We start from the raw sequence: 21,434 nt of genomic DNA on the forward strand, positions 1-21,434 counted from the left end.
TCCTCTCAAGACACTTATAGAGACAACTAGTGAGGGAGATTCGGCGAAAAGCACTCGGCTGGTGAGGTTTAGGAATGGGAATAATAACACTGTTGGTCCATGACTTAGGAAGCTCCCCAGTTTCATAGCTCATATTATACAATTCAAGCAAGGGATTCCCTGGAACTAGCAGAAGCATATGCAGTATGCCGTAAGTAACTCCATCCTCCCCGGGTGATGTAGCTTTGCCTTTATGTAGAGCAGAATCTAGTTCATATTCAGTAAAAAGTATGTCACAGTCATCCTCTTGATGACGCATGAAGTCAAGGAGCCTTGCCCTATCAGTATATCTATTATTTAATTCATTCTGTGAGGGTAGAGGAAGACTGTCAAAGCTGGAAGTCGCGGCCCAAGCATCAACAAGCTCATTTGCTCTGTGCAGAGGATTAGGGTACGAGATCTCTGCAGCATTTTTCCCTTTGATCTTGTTGATATCCTTCCATGCCCGACTTAGTGGCGTGTGAGAATTGAGACCACGGACAAAAGTTTCCCAGTCTGTCTGCCTCAGCTCCACCATATGTTCCATTTCCTTAGCCAGAGCCGCTTGAAAGAGCCGAAGCATTTCAGCAGTGCGGGTCCTTCTATAAGCTAGTCCAATTATTCTGGCAGTGCATTTTAGTGCATGCAATTTAGAATTATTATAATAACCATAAGTGCTATAACCAATGTAATTTGGGTTACGTGGCCTGGACGATGGATCAAGTGATTCTATAAACTGCTCGATAGTACCTGTGAGCTCATTGTTAAAATCTTCAACTGATGAAGGCTCAGATGAACTGTACCATTCTGACACATGAGCAACAAAATTGTCTCGTTGATCGATGGACACAGCCAGCCTCTTCCGCTTGAACATTCCGCAGGGGAAGATAGAGCTGCCAATGTTTACAGTGGCTAATATGGCCAGATGATCAGACGCCATATCTGGCACTATTGATGAGGCGCACACAGTGTGAGAGACGTTGAAACCGAGACATAGATCAAGAATACCTCCGTAGATATGCGTCGGTTCAAGGTCACCCACAATCTGTGCATCATCGTGACTACCTAATAGTGACACCAGTTGGTTGCTGTTACAATTACTGAACTGCGAATTACCAATATTCCTATGCCTAGCATTATAATGATGGTAGGCTCAGTCTGAATACAGATAGGAAGGTCAGCATAATTAAAGTTACAAGGAGTTGATTATTTAGTACATAGTTGTTTTTCTCTTAAATTGGATGATAGAGGGGGAGTCTGTAACGTGATTGGGAATACATACATACACACTGTCATGTTCACAGAAAATGGTACCATCCGTTTTCTATGTGCGGCGGAGCAGACGCCAGAGAGAAGGTAAACAAGAGCGTACAGGATGCCCGCCAAGCTTGGTAGCTACTAGTCATGTAATTGTGTATATACGTATTAAAGTCAGTAACCAAGTCATGACTTTACATCAACCCTACAATCAAGACTTCCTCAGTAACACACAAACACCACACACACACACATACATACATACATACATACATACATACATACATGCATGCATGCGTACATACATGCATGCGTACATGCATGCATACATACATACATGCGTACATACAAACATACATACATATATGCATACATACATGCATACATACATACATACATGCATACATACATACATACATACATACATACATACATACATACATACATACATACATACATACACGTCCAGTCAGCATATAGCTATTTCGGGACAAAATCCAATACAGTTTATATTGGTGAGACGCCACTGTGATGAGGAGTTTAAATATCACTGGAACTGTAGGTTAATGTGTGACATAGGTGAGGTTAGATGAAGCATCTACAAGCATCAGCTGATGGAGTGTTGTGGAGGCTGGTGGTACTATGCCCAGATGTTGGAGGGTGGATTTGACCCTCCCATCCTCCCTCCCTTTCCCCCCCCCACATTGACTGCAGAACGTCTAAGGTTACTTTCCACTCTCGCTTACCAAGGGTATAACCCCCCCCTCCCCACAACACACGCATGCATCAGATTCTTCACCTACAATATTTATGATTTACCAATTTATGTTACTAAATTGACTCTCAATTTCACAATATTGTATAAACTTTGATGAATCGCTCGTCTATGGGTCATCCAATAATGTTAGCAGACTTATAGATGTTACCACTGCTAGGTTTAGGCTCAGCTACAAGTACCTCTGGGAATTTGTAACATCTGGTGATGTAGATTTGACTAAATGTAAACTCTGTCAGCAGAACTATTCGCATACTTTGCGTCATTATATAATGGAATGTGAAAAAATTGCGGAATTTAAAGATAACAACAACAGTTGATCAGCGAAGTTGCAGAATCTGTGGTGAGAGTGATGGACACCGCCTTGACCACTATCTACGTGAATGTGAACACCTGATAGACATTAGGAATATGTGTAGAATAATAAACCCCACATTGAGTTAGGAAAACACTATTTGTCAAATATTGAAACTGTTCCTAAAAGATTTCCCCATTTTGCACCCGCAAGGTAACGTAAGCTTTTAAGGGTTGATAGATGTTAATCTTCTTGTTTGAGGAGCTGTTCACTTGAGACAGTTAAGCAAGTCCCAGTTATGTCTGGGTTCAAGTGACAGGATGAACAACCCAGCGGGTTTTCTTCCTATTAGGGAGTGTTGTACATTCTGCTATGGCGGTATGTCCACTCACAAGATGAGTGGTGCTGCCAAATGAACTCGGCCCTTGGGGCAAAATTTAAATTTAAATTTAACGTCAATAGTGTCCATGAAATGTGTATAAGTACTTCATTCATAATGATGTGCTGCCTGAAATCTTAGCGAAGTATCCAAAATTTGCTTACTGTAGGTAATGCATGCACATGACTGTAAAACTGCCACCCAGTTGGGTAAGTATGCAGCGCATGACTGTAAAGCTGCCGCCCAGTTGGGTGGGTGTGGAGCACATGACTGTAAAGCTGCCGCCCAGTTGGGTGGGTGTGGAGCAAGACTAGTAACTGTGTAACTCCTCATAGATGTAAAGTGCCTTGTATAGTGACTGTTGTGAGCCTCTTGTTGAATCACTTGTGACTCAAAAGATTACTGATGTGTGTATTTGTGTGGGTGATTAGATATGTATGTGTATGTATATATGTATACGTACGTATATGTACATGTATGCATAAGGATGTGTACATTAATAATTTTGTAACTAGCGTCAAAAGATTGTTATTTGCTTAGCTAAACGATCTAGAGGGTTCAGTTCCTGAACCGATTATGTGCCTCTGTATTCCTTTACACCACCGCCCACGGGATGGGTATTATGGGGTGCATAATAAAGAAAGAAAATGAATGGACCGAACCCCACAATTCATTTAGCTAAGCAAGTTACAATCATGATGAGCTAGTTACAAAATTCACTATAAGTCGTCACATCATAAATGGGTTTGAGATCGACCACAAGTAGTGCATTACACATAGATTTAAACTAACGAAACAAAGCTGCCGGAGAAATATACGGAAATTCACTTTTGTAAACAGAGTGGTAGACGGTTGGAACAAGTTAAGTAAGAAGGTGGTGGAGGCCAAAACCGTCAGTGGTTTCAAAGCATTATATGACAAAGAGTGCTGGGGAGACGGGATACCACGAGCGTAGCTCTCATCCTGTAACTACACTTAGGTAATTACATAATTTATCAGTATTGTGCAGCCTGTGATCCCCACCTGGCTGGTTACTGATACCTAGGTAGTTTTCATGTGTCCGGACACTGGCGATAAGGTGGTATTATTTATTTAACTTAATATATATATATTTTTAAATGTTGTCACATTAACGGCTACATCTTCCTTTCTTCTAACATATAGATTTTTAAGATTAATTAAAATATATGGAAACTAATTATACAATTTATTGGCTGGTGTGCAGGGCTTCACACTCTCAGAGCTAGCCATCAAGTAACTATCAAAACGCATATATCTTCGTTTTCACTTCAGTTATATTTATGACAAAAGATTTTAAATGTAGCCTATATTTCTACCTTTCTGATGACATAAATACTTTCATTAATTACAATATCTAGATCAAACTAACATTGATTTTCAAAAGGTTGTATATTTTCCATCAATGGAGAGCATCAGCCAAGAAGCCTTCTTTAAAATATGAATATCTTTCCTCACCCAATAAGATCTAATCTCTGAATAAAACGCAAAAAACAACTTGATTGTAACCTATCCACCGCTGCCCATTGGATGGGGGAGAGGGGGGTTATGTGTAGGATAAACATAACAATTGTGACACTACCCCTCCATATATGTCAGTTGCTTAAATTATAAACTGTACTTGTGGTCGGTCTCGAGCCCATTGTTGATGTGACAATGTGCATTGACTTTTGTAACTAGCTTATCAAGATTATAACTTGCTTGGCTATATGAATTGTGGGGCTCAGTCCCTGAGCCTATTATGTGCCTCTGTAACACTCCACTATCACCCATAGGATGGGTATGGGGTGCATAATAAATGAACTAAACTAAGCTCTGCCTTTTTGATAACATATACAATTATAAGCTTTATTTGTGAATCTCAATTAATTAAACAATATATCACAGAGCCTGTAGGGTTCGGTGAGATGAGCGAAGAGACATGGGAGAGTTTACATAAGTACAGTACATGGTAGTTTAAGTAGCGAACGCATGTCAACGAATAACGCGTATATATAACAAAACTATTGTCCTATGAAGTCGATTTAACTTCCAAACATATATTTTTTAATAAATGTTAAATGTTTTCTGGCTAGTTATGTTAGATTTTATTAAAAATACGTATTCTACTTGTTAACATTATAATTGAAATTTGTGATAATTTGTGCAGAGAAGTGCGACAACTAGATATGCCAACAAACACTTTCCAAACAACGATATATCTTGGATAAGTCGCTCCACAACATTGACGCTTGGACCGTCGACTTCCTTTGATGCTACTTATTTACTTATTTCATAATGAAATTAAATTAGTTTGGAGTAAATATATGTTTTCTCATGTTCTGCATTCAGCACCCACATTATAGTGGGTAAATATACCATATTACTTCATTACTTAAATAATGCTAGGAGGGTTTGAGTAGCTTTGGGTCTTTAGTGGACAGAATCTCCAATAGATTGGGTGAGAGTCGCCACCATCTCTCTCGCCCGAGCAAGAGTCGAAACTTAATTTAAAATTGATATATCTTTGTCCTCGAACATGATATATTTCATTTGGTGCAATCATAATAATGTTCATATCTCGGTCTTTCTGGAGGCATATAAGATTTTAGGCTTTATTAGCGTGTCTTTGTTAATTATACAATATATCGGCAAGTGCGTAAGTGTCTGCACTCCATGCCCGACAAGCTACTGAGCGCTACTATAAAAACATATGTATCTTCACTTGAGCTATAAATATGTCTATTGTAATGTATTTAGAATGAAGCTCATATTTCTATCTTGCTTAACACTATCCTGGATTTTCCACTTGGAATTACGGGCGTTTTGCTTAACCGCTTGTCGGATCACGACGTAAATTTACGGACCGTGTTATATTGGGTATTTACTACTCGATCGACTTGGGGTTTGTATGAATATGTTTGCCATTAAATTTTTGTTTCTCTAATAGGCACTGTGCCTATTTGAGAAAACGGCAATGTATTGTAACTTTGAGGAGAGACTATTGAATTGGTGACACAACGAGGGTAATCGCACACTCCACACACTCTTGTGTTGGCCGCGATCATGATTCTACATTTATATGCATATGTCTGTGTAGAGAATTTTATTCCGAACACTATACAAACAAAAAAAAACGGAGTGAATCAAGTATAAACTTGAAAAAACATGAGCAAAGTAAAAACTTTTTACGCTCACGGGTACAAACACGCGTAAGATTCGCGTAAGATTTTATTCGCCGCAAATTTATTTGACGCTCTGTTGGCCAATTCTACCCATGTTTCTATTGCGAACACATTGCTATAAAAATGAAATACGTAGCTCGAGAAATAATGTCATGACAGTGAAATAAGTATAAACTTTCAAAGCGCTGCATCAACCCAGTGTCGTCGCTGCTGAAATCACGGCTAACGCTTCGCCCAGTTCCCACACTCGTGCGGAACATAATTAGACATTGATAGGCATATGTTTGGGTGGGGAATTTTATTGCAAGTTCAGTGATATCAAAATAAGCGCTGTAGGATGACTGTGAGGCTGGCAACAAACGAAAGAGTATGAACATTTACTTCCTGTTTGGGTGTCACGGTGAGTCATCTTCGTGTTTATTTACTTCGTGGTGGGATAGCAAATGCTTGGGTGACATTTTATGCATATGATCTTGTAGAGAATTTTATTGCCAACGCATTGATACCAAAATGAAAAACGTAGCTCGAGAATTGATGTTAGGAGCGTGAAAAGATTATAAACTTTTTTGTGTTTACGCTTGAGCGCCCAGAACGCCGCGTGCACAACCCGCTGTTTTTTTCAGCGAGTGCCGCGCGCACTAAAGTGTTAAGACATATATAATATTTGTGGTTATTAACACTTTCGCGCTCTCGGCGCTCAAAAAAAAACAATACCCCAGATGCTTTCGGCACTTCGCGCGCCTACGCGGTAAGACCGAAAAGTGAACACTCTTTTGACTGTCCTGACAATAATTGAAGGCGCACGTATTTAAATTTGGTATCACTGTGTTCGCAATGAAATTGTCTATAAGAGCATACCTATAAAATGCCGCCCAAGCATAAGGAGTATCAACACCAAATAAAAAACTATGCAGATCACTCGCCGAGAGCGCCAAACAGCAACAAAATGTTTCCACTCTCTTAATGGTTGCGAAGCCTACAGTTGTCCTACATCGCTAATTTTGGTATCATTGGAATCGCAATAAAATTCTCTACACGGACATATGCATATGAATGTTTAATATAGGTAATTGCCCACCCGCAAGAGTGTGTGAAGTGGAGAGTAGTTAGCCGCGAGCGCACTGGCGAAAACACAGGGGGGAAATCATGCTTGGAAAGTTTATACGTTTCCTGACCCTACTTTTCTATGTACGTATTTCTTTTTTATACCAATGTGTTCGCAATAAAATTTTCTATAAGATGAACTGTATAACATTTGTACAAAGCATGTCTAAGAGAAGCGCCAAATATAGAACCATGTCGCTCAGTATGCGTTCGCTGCAGAAACGAACGCATTGTTTTCGTTCGTTTGATGTTTGTCATGTTTATACTTGTTGAAACATTTTATAATTTGTATGACAGTGATCGCAGTAAAATTCCCTACACAGACATATACATAACACATACAAATATTTCCCACGTGTTGGATATATCAACGGCTAAAGGGAACCCACTGCCACACGCTCGCCACACCCCCAAACATACTTTGTGTATTTTTTTTTTACTCATAGAAGTTTATGGGATATAATATTCATTCTGGTACCAAAACATTCGCAAATAAATTCTCTACAAAACAAAAGTATCCCCATCCATTTCGGTAAAAAAATGGAATTTATAGAAATATTTTTTCGATGGACGAGAAAAGTAGGCTGTTATGCGGAATCGTAAGAGAAAACGGCGACGAGTTATCTCTAATCTAAAGCGCGAAAGTGTTAATGAATTTACATGAAATAAACATTGATCTGAGAGAGAGTTGCTCTGTCGTTCAGTCTGTACGGGGTGGGAGCTCCGTAATTTTTAAAATACATGTATCTTCGTTAGAACTTTAAATATGTCTATGGTAAAGTGTTTAAAGTGAAGCTTATATGTCTGCCTTTCTTGAGACATATAAAACATATATGTTTATTAACGAATTCACGTGAAATAAACATTGTTCTGAGAGAGAGTTGCTCGGTCGATCGATCTCTCTGGGGTCGGAGCTCGGCTATTATAAAAGTACATGTATCTTTGCTTTAAATTTAAATATGCCCATGGTAAGGTATTTAGAATGAAGCTTTTATTTCTATCTTGTGACATATAAAACTCTTACGTTTATTAACCCTTCAATTGCGCATCGCATCATATGATGCTTTGACCGACTTGCAGTAAATTGCGCATCACATCGTGTGATGCTTTGGAGTACTACGCAAGATTTAAACAGCCCGCGGATACACGGGGTTCACCACACCTTCATCAGGGCTCTTGTAAACAGACGCCATTTTTTAAAAAAATCGTGGGCCAAACTCCCGGGTGTTAGGGGCCTCAGTATTGAGTCACCTACCAAGCCTGACGCACGCAGCATGAGCTCACAGCACTGCTGTTCAGCTTGTGACCACAGCATCGCCTAAAAATGTCATAATATACTTGTTCATGCTATTATGTAGCGATGATATTATTACAGAAGACCCCTGACTGTGATAAAACAGACCAGAGTTCTGATAATAGCAGGATTGTGGTGATATTTGGCGCTGTGCGCCATGTAGGGAGGAGTATTGCTGTGGGAGGGAGGATGGTGGTGTTGTCTTTTGAGTGTGTGTGGCCACCTTTTATTGACTGCACTCACCATACCAGCTTAGTGGTTCGCTATGGTGAACGCAAATGTAGATACTTATATATAACGTGTGTATAGTGTGAGATAACAGCGAGAGTAGGAGGTTGAGAGCCGCCATTTTGGTGAGGGTGGAGCGCCGTCTGCAGGACCTATCATGTTGTTTACTGATGACCACGATGGTCTTTGGGCACCATACCAGTTTACTTGTACAAGTATGGTGAATAAAATAGGTAGATATTTATATATAATGTGTGTATATAGCGTAATAACACCACAAACAGTATTGTTGTAGGAGAAATATTAGTGTGTCTGGCCTTGAGGGCGGCCGCCACCAGCTGACTGTGTGAGTAGCTACGTCTCTGTGCCTTTACTCACCATACAAGCTTAGATGTACAGTTATGGTGAACAAAACATGTAAATACTTATATATAACGTCTGTATATAAAAGCAAAAACAGTATGGTGGGTGGAGAATGGTGGCAAGTCAGGTGAGGTGAGGTGAGGTGAGGTGAGGTGAGGGAGGGAGTGGCAGCCAGTGGCAGCCAGTCACTGCCTGCCACTGCCACTCAGCATACCAACTTAGTGGTTTGTCATGGTGAACAATACATGCAGATACTTATATATAACCTGTGTATATAGTGTAATAACCAACAAAGTATTTGTTCACTGTTTGATGAACATAATTGAATAAAAAATATGCACACCATATTTTTGAGTACAGCGATTATTCACTCAATTTTTTATATAAATATATCACACTACACACTATTGAATAATATTACAGCAAAAAAACTACGAAAAATCAATCAATCAGAGACATTGAAATAATTAGGTAATTATCTCTTTGTGGAAACTCTGGCCTGACAGCTGGCGATCAACAGACCGCCTGGGATGCACGCTCAGTCAGCGCCTGATTTTTGCCACACTTCCCCGCCCTATAGTGGGCAATATATGCCACTTACGATTTTTTTATTATTTTTCCCGTGATCAGTGAACACAAATTAACAGGTTAGGAAGAAAAAATAATTTTTTTGTTTTTTTTTTTTGGTATGCGCCTGTGGGTGTCAAATGGTATATAGCTATGCGCCATTTAAGGGTTAAGGAATCTGCGTGAAATAGGCATGGTTCTGAGATGAATGCTGCGGTTTTCGAGCTCGACGAGCGATAAAAACTGCCCTTTTTATAAAACTACAAATATCTTTGGTTTTACTTAAAATATTTGTCTGGTAGAGGTTTTACTGATAGATCGCGTTTTTGTCTTTCTACTGACTAATAAATAATTTTGGTTTAATAAGTCATCAAGATGTTTTCAACAATATTCTTTCGGCGTTCGTCTTTTCCAACATGGGCGACCCTTTAGGAAACACGATACTTGGGTTAACCCATCCCATAGTTGGGTCTGTTTCCATTATGGTTCGGAACACCTGTCGACCCTGTGGACGCCCTACCGACCCTGTGGGCGGCAGTGGACCCCCTACCGACCCTTGTGGACGGCAGTGGACCCCATACCGACCCTGTCGGTGGTAGTTTTTTTTATTATTACTCTTATTTTCTACCACAAACGTGGCCACACATTTACAATGCTAACCAGCATATATACATTTTCTTCTGTCCTCCATGGACAGGGTTAGAGATCAGTTAAACATATAGTTCAGGGATTTATTGAACAATCAACCACAGAAGGTGATACAATACTTTTAAAATGCTAAGCTAACCTACATACGTAAATACATAGATACACATATTTACGTATGCCCTACATAAAGTGTTCGAAGTGTCCTTAATGTGCATTTACAAAGGTGAAATGTAATTCTGATCAGCTTCCATATGTACTTTATACATATACATACACACACATATATACGTACATATACATATATACATGCATATATACACACACATGCATTCACATACATATTTGTCTCTTTTACTCTGACAGGGTGAGATAGCTGACAGAAACTAGTGTGCAATTAAGCACTTAATTACTGAAGGTGATTAAGGTGCTTTTACAAGCTCAGGTTATATAGTTACATCACATACATACATTGTATAAATGATACATTACATGGTCAATCTTGGATACAAGTCCAATATATCATCAAGTGTTCCAGTACTCATATAGTAATGACACAGTTCAGCATACCTCAACCCAGGAGGGCGAAAGTCAGGCAATATGGGACATTCTACAATATAATGTTCAAGAGAGTGCATGTTTTCTCTTTCACAAAGTTCACACATTGTGTACTCGACATTTGGGTTTTGAGAAAGCTGCCAGATACGTCTATATCCCAGGGGAATTCTGGCCACTATAACATCACATTGCCGGGTTCTTGTTCTATTAGTCCCATATGTGAATGTCTCCTCATGATATCTATCATAATATTTAATGCTACAACTTTCAGGTCTTTGTGAATTTGTTAGGTCGGTGAGATCTTTATTAGATATTTGTTTAAGTATTTTCTTTGTCACTGCTAATGAAACACCCATATCAATTTCTACCACTGGTTTTCTACAGGCTGTCTTTGCAAGCATATCAACAGTGTCATGCCTTGAGATGCCAACATGTGATGGTATCCATAGGAATTTAATTTCAAATCTGTTTTCTTTAGCAGCTAAAACATTCATTCGAATATCACTGACTATTTTATGGGTGTCACTGCTATGTGCGTTCAATACCAGGAGTGCACTCTGCGATAGTGGGCAGGTAGTGGACCCCCTACCGACCCTGTGGGCGGTAGTGGACCCCCTACTGACCCTGTGGGCAGCAGTGGACCCCCTACCGACCCTGTGGGCAGTAGTGGACCCCCTACTGACCCTGTGGGCGGCAGTGGACCCCCTACCGACCCTGTGGGCGGCAGTGGACCCCCTACCGACCCTGAGGGTGGCAGTGGACCCCCTACCGACCCTGAGGCGGCAGTGGATCCCCTACCGACCCTGTGGGCGGCAGTGGATGCCCTACCGACCCTGTGGGCGGCAGTGGACCCTAGATACTAATCCCATGGGTGATACTGGACCCCATACTCATGCTGTGGGTGGTAGTGGACTGCCATCCACATCCAGTGGATGGTATTGGACCCCATACCCTTCCTGTGGGTGGATTTGATCCCCATACCCATCCTGCGGGGGTGGATGTGACCCCCCCTATACCCATCCTGTGGGTGGTATTGGACCCCTTACCCACCTAACAGGTGGTAGTGGACAATATACCCATCCTATAGTTGGTATAGTAGACACCATACCATCCTGTTTGCAATAGTTTACCCCATAGACATTCCAACGTAACATCGTTTTCTGTTAGCGTTCCTACAAAACATTCTTTAAAGATTTTTAAAGCACAAACTATGGTATATAATATTGATTGGTGAAGCACTGTTATTCTATGTAATAATTTATAGTGCTTATTATAATTTACTAAGAACAACTAATATTTCTCAAAACAAAACTACGAGCCTTCAATAGGATGTAGCTGATCTGTAATATTCTAAGAGCATGGACAATAGTAGGTAAATTTCACAACCCATGTGGGACCTGAAAACTACAATTTTCATTTTAATTGAACCAATCACGACTATTCTGCTATCTACGTTGATGGACGGGTACTGTGAGACGTAAATTGGTACGTGAGGAAGAATTTGGGCCTTGGAAAAAAAGGTAACTGGGAATATATCACATATGTACTAATTCACATTCAACATATTGACTTTAAGCATTAAGTCATATATGTGCGGTCTTGTGTGAGAACAGATTGAATACATACATACATACATGCATACATACATACATGCATACATACATACATGCATACATACATACATACATGCCAGATTGAGTTTCACCATGGGTTCTGAGAGATTGTGCACCTGAGCTCAGCATTCCTCTTCAACTGATTTTTCAGGCATCCCTGTATACAGGAGTTGTAACTGATGTGTGGAAAAGGCTAACATAGTTCAAATCTACAAAAGTGGAAGCAGGGAAGACCCCCTTAATTATAGACCGGTATCATTGACAAGTGTAATAGTCAAAATATTGGAAAAATATTTAAAACTAAATGGGTAGAACACCTGGAGAGAAATGATATAATATCAGACAGACAGTATGGTTTTCGATCTGGAAGATCCTGTGTATCGAATTTACTCAGTTTCTATGATCGAGCAACAGAGATATTACAGGAAACAGATGGTTGGGTTGACTGCATCTATCTGGACCTAAAAAAGGCATTCGACAGAGTTCCACATAAGAGGTTGTTCTGGAAACTGGAAAATATTGGAGGAGTGACAGATACGCTTCTAACATGGATGAAAAATTTTCTGACTGATAGAAAAATGAGGGCTGTGATCAGAGGCAATGTATCGGACTGGAGAAATGTCACAAGTGGAGTACCACAGGGTTCAGTTCTTGCACCAGTGATGTTTATTGTCTACATAAATGATCTACCAGTTGGTATACAGAATTATATGAACATGTTTGCTGATGATGCTAAGATAATAGGAAGGATAAGAAACTTAGATGATTGTCATGCCCTTCAAGAAGACCTGGACAAAATAAGTACATGGAGCGCCACTTGGCAAATGGAATTTAATGTTAATAAATGCCATGTTATGGAATGTGGAATAGGAGAACATAGACCCCACACAACCTATATATTATGTGAGAAATCTTTAAAGAATTCTGATAAACAAAAAGATCTAGGGGTGGTTCTAGATAGAAAAATATCACCTGAGGACCACATAAAGAATATTGTGCGAGGAGCCTATGCCACGCTTTTTAACTTCAGAATTGCTTTTAAATACATGGATGGCGAAATACTAAAGAAATTGTTCACGACTTTTGTTAGGCCAAAGCTAGAATATGCAGCAGTTGTGTGGTGCCCATATCTTAAGAAGCACCTCAACAAACTTGGAAAGGTGCAAAGACATGCTACTAAGTGGCTCCCAGAACTGAAGTGCAAGAGCCACGAGGAGAGGTTAGAGTCATTAAATATGCCAAAACTAGAAGACAGAAGAAAAAGAGGTGATATGATCACTACATACAAAATAGTAACAGGAATTGATAAAATTGATAGGGAAGATTTCCTGAGACCTGGAACTTCAAGAACAAGAGGTCATAGATTTAAACTAGCTAAACACAGATTCCGAAGAAATATAAGAAAATTCACTTTCGCAAACAGAGTGGTAGACGGTTGGAACAAGTTAGGTGAGAAGGTGGTGGAGGCCAAGACCGTCAGTAGTTTCAAAGCGTTATATGACAAAGAGTGCTGGGAAGACGGGACACCACGAGCGTAGCTCTCATCCTGTAACTACACTTAGATAATTACACTTAGGTAATTACATACATACATACATACATACATACATACATACATACATACATACATACATACATACATACATACATTCGAAAGGTGACACCCCTAGGGTCAACACTTGCAGCAGAGGAGCTCCAGCATATTTCAACAATCCTAAGTATTGTAGTACAGGTTGATGGTAGTGAGTGGTGTCCCAGAGAACATAAAGGTATAGTGCTCTTGAAAAATAGGTGAGATAACAGGAAAGTGCTAAGGGAAGTGAAAAATCGGATGAGAAAAAGTTGCCCTAGTGTTTACAGTGCAAAGAAGAACATTCAAGATGGCCACTGGCAAGGGGAAAAACAAAACAGAGCTTGATTTTGAGGGATTCAATGAAGAAAGCATTGATATTAGCAGTCTACATAACAAGTTGGTAAATTTAGATACTATAGTGAACTCTCATGTAGAAATAATTAGTAAATTGAAAGAAAGTAATGACCATTTGAATAGCAAAGTTTTATGTCTTGAGGGTTTAGTGAAAGACTTGCGCAAGGATAAGAATCAATTGGAAACAAATTGCAAAGCCATGGAAGAAGAAAATAAACTCTTAAAAATAGCTTTGGAAGAAGTTAAAGTAAATTTAAACATAAATGACTACAATAGGTTAGGCAAGGAAATTCAACAGGAGAAACAGCTTTTGTCAGCACAGATGGAGGAAGTTACACAGGGAATAGAACAGTGCAAGAAAGATATGCAACTCACTTATGCACAAGTGGGCAAGGAGAAGGAAAAAATAGAAGAAGCAGTAAAGGAAGTCAAACACTGCAGCAACCAAGATAAAACAAACATTAGGCTAGAAGTGAGAAAAGAATTGGCATCTAACCCGAAGTTGGTGAAGTCACAGTTGATCGGAGTAAGTCCCTGATCATTTTTGGCTGCAAAGAAAAGGAGATAACATCTAGGTCAGAAAGAGCTGTAGAAGAAGCTAAAGTAGTAGATAAAATTGTTGGCCTCGTGGAAGGTCTTACAACCATAGAGAATGTGTGCGACTACAGGAGAATAGGCAGGTACGTAAAAGGGAAAGATCGACCTTTGAGGATCACCCTAAACGGTGCCAAACAGATGGAAGAAGTACTAAGGAATGCTAGAAAATTGCAAAGTGATGAGGATGGGAAAGGGTGGTCGTTAAGATGAGATCTTTCAAAAGAAGATAGAGAGAAGCTGAAACTGAACCTCGCCGAGGCAAAACATTTAAATGAGAGCAGGAATAAAGAAGAAATAAATTTTTTTTTCTATAAAGTGATAGGGGTAGGCAAACCAGTAAAGTGGTACATAAAGGCAAACCAACAAAATCAATAGAGAGAGGGGGAGTGAAGAATAAGGAGAGGGGGAACAAGTTCCTGAAGATTGCATACACCAACATAGATGGAGTGAGATCGAAGATACTGGAGTTAAGTGATGTAATACAGCTGCAGACACCAGACATTGTTGCACTCACGGAGACAAAACTTGAAGATGTAATTTTAAATGAGGTCATATTCCCAAGGGGCTACTCAATTTGGAGACGGGACAGAAAAATTAGGAAAGGCGGTGGCGTTGCTGTGCTGGTAAAAGAACACCTAAGGGTGAACGAAATAATGACTGCCAATCCACAAGAAGTTGACATAATAGCACTAGAGATCTGCCATGAGGATGATAAACTAATGATAATAAATGCATATAGTCCACCGTCAAGCAGCACATGGTCAAAGGAGGAGCTAGATAGTAAACGTGAAGGTCTTATAACAATAATGAGAGAGATTATAGTGAGAGCGGATAACAATAGATCACGACTGTTGATAGTCGGTGACTTCAACTTGAAATCCATAGACTGGGAAGCATATGAAGCTAAAACAGAAGATTTTTGGACCTGTAAATTTGTAGACCTCATCCTGGAAACATTCTTGTATCAACATGTTAAACAAGCTACGAGGATGAGGGAAGGGGACGTTCCCTCCATGCTAGATTTGATATTTACCAGGAAAGAGGAAGAGATATTTGACATTCAGTACCTTCCTCCCTTGGGTAAAAGTGACCATGTCTTTTTGGGAATAAAGTATGCAATGCGTTATAAGCTGGAAGAAAATAGGGAGGTTAAAGCAGTTGAAAAAACAGACTTCAGGAGAGGACATTATGGTGACCTTAGAAATTTTTTTAGTGAGTATAATTGGACAGACTTGATGCTAGGCAAGGAAGTGAATGAGATGTATGTCAAGTTTTGTGAAATATATGATAAAGGCACAAAAAAATTTATACCAAAACAGAGATGCAGAACTAGGAAACAGGATTGGTTGAATAGAAATTGCGAGAGGGCTAGAGACCAAAAGACAAAAATGGAATCAATACAGGAAGAGGCCGAACCCCCAAACATACCAGCGATACAAAGATGCGAGAAACAACTACACGGCAGTGAGGAGAGAGGCAGAAAGAAATTTTGAAAAAGGGATTGCAGACAAATGTAAAACAGAACCAGGTCTATTCTATAAATTCATAAACAACAAATTGCAGGTAAAGGATAATATTCAGAGGTTGAAAATGGGAAATAGATTCACGGAAGATGAAAAGGAAATGTGTGAAACACTAAACGAAAAGTTCCAAAGTGTGTTTGTACAAAATGAAATCTTCAGGGAACCAGACACATTAAGAATTCCAGAGAACAACATAGAGCACATAGAGGTGTCTGGAGACGAAGTGGAGAAAATGCTCAAGGAGCTAAATAAGAACAAAGCAGTTGATCCAGATGGAGTTTCACCATGGGTTCTGAGAGAATATGCACCTGAGCTCAGCATTCCACTTCAACTGATTTTTCAGCCATCCCTGTTTACAGGAGTTGTAGCTGCTGTGTGGAAAAATGCTAACATAGATCTAATCTACAAAAGTGGAAGCAGGGAAGACCCCCTTTACCCTTAAATGGCTCATGGCTATATACCATTTGACACCCACAGGCGCATACAAAAAAAAAAAAAAAAAAAAAAAAATTCTTCTTAACCTGTTAATTTGTGTTCACTGATCATGGGATAAATAATAAAAAAAATCATAAGTGGCATATATTGCCCGCTATAAGGCAGGGAAATCTGGCAAAAAACAGGCGCTGACTCGTCGTGCATCTCAGGCGGTCTGTTGCTCGCCAGCTGTCAGGCCGGAGTTGCCACAAAGAGATAATTACCTAATTATTTCAATGTCTGATTGATTTTTCGTAGTTTTTTTTGCTGTAATATTATTTAATAGTGTGTAGTGTGATATATTTATATAATAAAATGAGTGAATCATCGCTGTACTCAAAAATATGGTGTGCATATTGTTGATTCAATTATGTTTATCAAACAGTGAACAAATACTTTGTCAGTTATTACACTATATACACAGGTTATATATAAGTATCTGCATGTTTTGTTCACCATAACGAACCACTAAGTTGCTATTATGAGTCAAAAAGTAACGAGGAGTGACCGCCATGTACCAGCCAGCCACTCACTCCCTCCCTCAACACCTCACTCGCCACATTCTCCTCCCACCATACTGTTTTTGCTTTTATTCACTATATACAGACGTTATATATAAGTATCTACATTCGTGTTCACCATAATGAACCACTAAGTTGGCATGCTGAGTGGCAATGCCAGTGGCAGCCCGCCACTGGCTGCTACTTCCTCCCTCCCTCAAGTCACTTGACTCACCCACATTCTCCTCCCACAATACTGTTTTTGCTTTTATTCACTATATACAGATGCTATATATAAGTATCTACATTCGTGTTCACCATAACGAACCACTAAGTTGGTATGCTGAGTGGCAGTGGCAATGGCAGCCCGCCACTGGCTGCCACTCCCTCCCTCCCTCACCTCACCTGACTTGCCACCATTCTCCTCCCACCAGACTGTTTTTGCTTTTATATACAGACATTATATATAAGTATTTACATGTTTTGTTCACCATAACTGTACATCTAAGCTTGTATGGTGAGTAAAGGCACAAAGACATAGCTACTCACAGTCAGCTGATGGCTACCGACCTCAAGGCCAGACGCACTAATATTTCTCCTCTAACAATACTGTTTGTAGTGTTATTACGCTATATACACACACATTATATATAAGTATCTACCTGTTTTATTCACCATACTTGTGCAAGTAAACTGGTATGGTGTCCAAAGATCATCATGGTCACCAGTAAACAACATGGTAAGTCGTGCCGACGACGTCACCACCCTCACCAAAATGGCGGCTCCCAACCTACTCCTATTGCTGTTTATACCCTCTATACACACGTTTTATATAAGTATCTAGATTTGTGTTCACTATAGCGAACCACTAAGCTGGTATGGTGAGTGCAGTCAAGAAAAGGTGGCCACACACAGTCAGAAGACAATGCCACTACCCCTCCCCTCCCACAGCATTACTCCTCCCTCCATGGAGCACAGCGCTAAATATCACCACAATCCTGCTATTATCAGAACCCTGGTCAGTTTTATCAGTCAGGGGTCTTCTGTAATAATATCATCGCTACATAATAGCATGAACAAGTATATTATGGCATTTTTAGGCGATGCTGTGGTCACAAGCTGAACAGCAGTGCTGTGAGCTCATGCTGCGTGCGTCAGGCTTGGTAGCTCACTCAAGACTCACCCAGAAAATGGCGTTTCATTACATTCAATGCTGTTTTTTTTGGGAAACTTTGACTATTTGTATTAGTAAAACTAAACATATTTTGGAAAATCTGCGGCATAAGATCATTTATTATATGCTAATGTGACAGAAAAGTGTCATAGAATGATTATATATGAAACTTGTGGTTGTAGGAACTTACTGAAAATTTGTAAAGGTTGTTAAAAAAATAAATCTCCTTTTCTATTTAAGTTCCAGTACTGAAACTTGGGACAATTGCAGCCCTTTTCATATACAACTGGTCAAAAAAGATTTGTTGACATTGAACAAAGTTGAAAAAACTTACTCATGGCCCCCTTTCTGGGATTATCTATTCACTATGTTTTTAAGGATGCATACTTTGCAATTTGTGAGGGTCTATAGTACTGTACTTAATATATAAGTATATGCCTGCATGTGATGTTAAATAATTTAGTTTATATTTGAGATATTCTTGCATAATATGAATGTCTATTACTAAGTATGAATAGCTGTTACTTAGTATTTTCTGAAGCTGACATGGTGTATGTATTTTGGACAATGACTATGGATGTACAGTAAACAAATGTGGTAATGATAAAAATATAATTCATCAAATAAACTCTACTTGTATCCACCAGACTCTTGCCAACCTTAAGAAGCATGTGGTTCATCACAGCAGACAAAAACAGCGCTGTCTCCTATGCCCGTTCACAACATGTTTTCCAACACAAATTAAAAGTCATTATCGTCGCAAGCATCCTTCACGAACACCACAGTGGCAGACTGTAAGTATATATACCCTATTTTTTGTGTTAGATTATTTTTTCGTTAGCATTTACATGTATGTTGAGAGAACTAGCATTTACATGTATGTTGAGAGAACTAGCATTTACATGTATGTTGAGAGAACTAGCATTTACATGTATGTTGAGAGAACAGAGCCTTTGATTTGGGGGAAAGAATTTACAAGTAGACAGATCTTGAGTGTATGGGAGTAGTACTATCTCTGTAAAACTAAATTTAATTCTATTTAATTGGACCAATTCATGTTTGCTCTAGAGCATGTTTATGTTTCTTTGATATTTATCATTTAAAACTTTTGTATGATTACTAAGAGAAGAGTTAAAAAAGAAAAGAAAATGTTCACTGTTTAACCCTTAAACTGTGCAACGCACCTGCAGGCTCACGTCTGGTTTGCGCAACCCGCCTCCGGGTATTTGTATTTTTCACGTTCCATTCAAAACTCCCGCGGCTACATGGGGGTTCACATCAGCTTCTTCAGGGCTCTTGTAAACAGACGCCATCTTTAAAAAAAATCGTGGTCCACATTCCCGGGTGTGCGAGCCTCAGTAGTGTGTGAGCAACCAAGGCTGGCGCTCGCAGCATGAGCGCACAGCACTGCTGTTCAGCATGTGACCACAGCATCGCCTAATAATGTCAAAATATATATATAACTTGTATTATTTAGCTATGATAGTGTTATATTAGAGCCTGAGTGTGATAATGACTGGGTACAATGTTCAAATATCAGTGATTCAAAGCTGTTCATGATGTTCACAGCGCTAGCCACAGCACCACAGCATTATTTCGTTCATCTAGGAATCTTCAAATGATTTCTTAGGTTCCTTTTCAAAATAAACGTGTGGTCAATTATTAATTTACAGGAATTAGTGACCAGGATTGTGATAATAGCAGGATTGTGGTTATAATTAGCGTTGTGCGTAGTATTGTGGAAGGAGGAATTTTGATGAGGGAGGGAGGGCGAGAATTGAGGTAGCCTCATTGTGTAATTACCTAAGTGTAGTTACAGGATGAGAGCTACGCTCGTGGTGTCCCGTCTTCCCAGCACTCTTTGTCATATAACGCTTTAAAACTACTGACGGTCTTGCCCTCCACCACCTTCTCCCCTAACTTGTTCCAACCGTCTACCACTCTGTTTGTGAAAGTGAATTTTCTTATATTTCTTCGGCATCTGTGTTTAGCTAGTTTATATCTATGACCTCTTGTTCTTAACGTTCCAGGTCTCAAGAAATCTTCCCTATCGATTTTATCAATTCCTGTTACTATTTTGTATGTAGTGATCATATCACCTCTTTTTCTTCTGTCTTCTAGTTTTGGTATATTTAATGCCTCTAACCTCTCCTCGTAGCTCTTGCCCTTCAGTTCTGGGAGCCACTTAGTAGCATGTCTTTGCACCTTTTCCAGTTTGTTGATGTGCTTCTTAACACTTTCGCTCGGGGATGACACAGCATTGCGTCATCCGTTTACTGGCGGTAATGCCGGGGATGACGCAGCATTGCGTCATTCACTTTAAAAATTCACCAAAAATCAGGTTTTTATCCGATTTTTTTGGGACTGGTTTTAAAATGCGCGCTGATGTCTTCCCATTTTCTTTGTTGTGCCTAGTGGCCCGCAGGCGGCGCAGCACACGCCGTCGGCCCATTGTTTTCGCTCCACTGTTGTGACCGGTGTCGCCTCCCCCTCGCGTCTCGAACGTGTGAACATTTCGGCTATTTTCCGTGGCTATATTTCTTACTGCGGCTTCAGAAACTATCTACGCTTACTCCACGATGGATAGTGATCATGAACAAGGCCCTTCCAGGAAGAAAATTGCGAAAGAAATGCGTGAAAAGCAGAAGCTGAGTAGTGTACAGGAGAAGTACAAGCATGTGAGACTAACTCCCACCATCCACTCCACCTATACAAAACATGGGTTGACCCTGCAGGAAACGTTTTCCAAGAGCAGGTGGAGTGGATAAAACAAATGTTCAACCCATGTCATGTTCAACACACAACACTGAGGTGGTAAGTGCAAATTTTTTTATTTATTTATTTATTTTTTTTTTTGTTCATACTTTCCCGTATTGTACAGGCAATGTTGTTCTTCATTTGGCCCTTATATGCACATATCCATCTGAAGAATTCTATTAGGAACATTTTCATACCTAAATG

The 21,434-nt window shown here is 39.7% G+C and overlaps 1 protein-coding gene across 1 annotated transcript in view; it reads left to right on the forward strand.

Moving 5' to 3' along the window:
• Positions 1 to 21,434, forward strand: part of LOC123761864 (uncharacterized) — a 416,218-nt gene that overhangs the window by 224,521 nt on the left and 170,263 nt on the right. The window contains 1 exon segment of the mRNA XM_069330791.1: positions 19,121 to 19,267. Within this exon segment, the coding sequence (XP_069186892.1) occupies positions 19,121 to 19,267 (147 nt within the window).

Source organism: Procambarus clarkii, chromosome 24, assembly GCF_040958095.1.
Source record: "Procambarus clarkii isolate CNS0578487 chromosome 24, FALCON_Pclarkii_2.0, whole genome shotgun sequence".
NCBI lineage: Eukaryota > Metazoa > Arthropoda > Malacostraca > Decapoda > Cambaridae > Procambarus > Procambarus clarkii.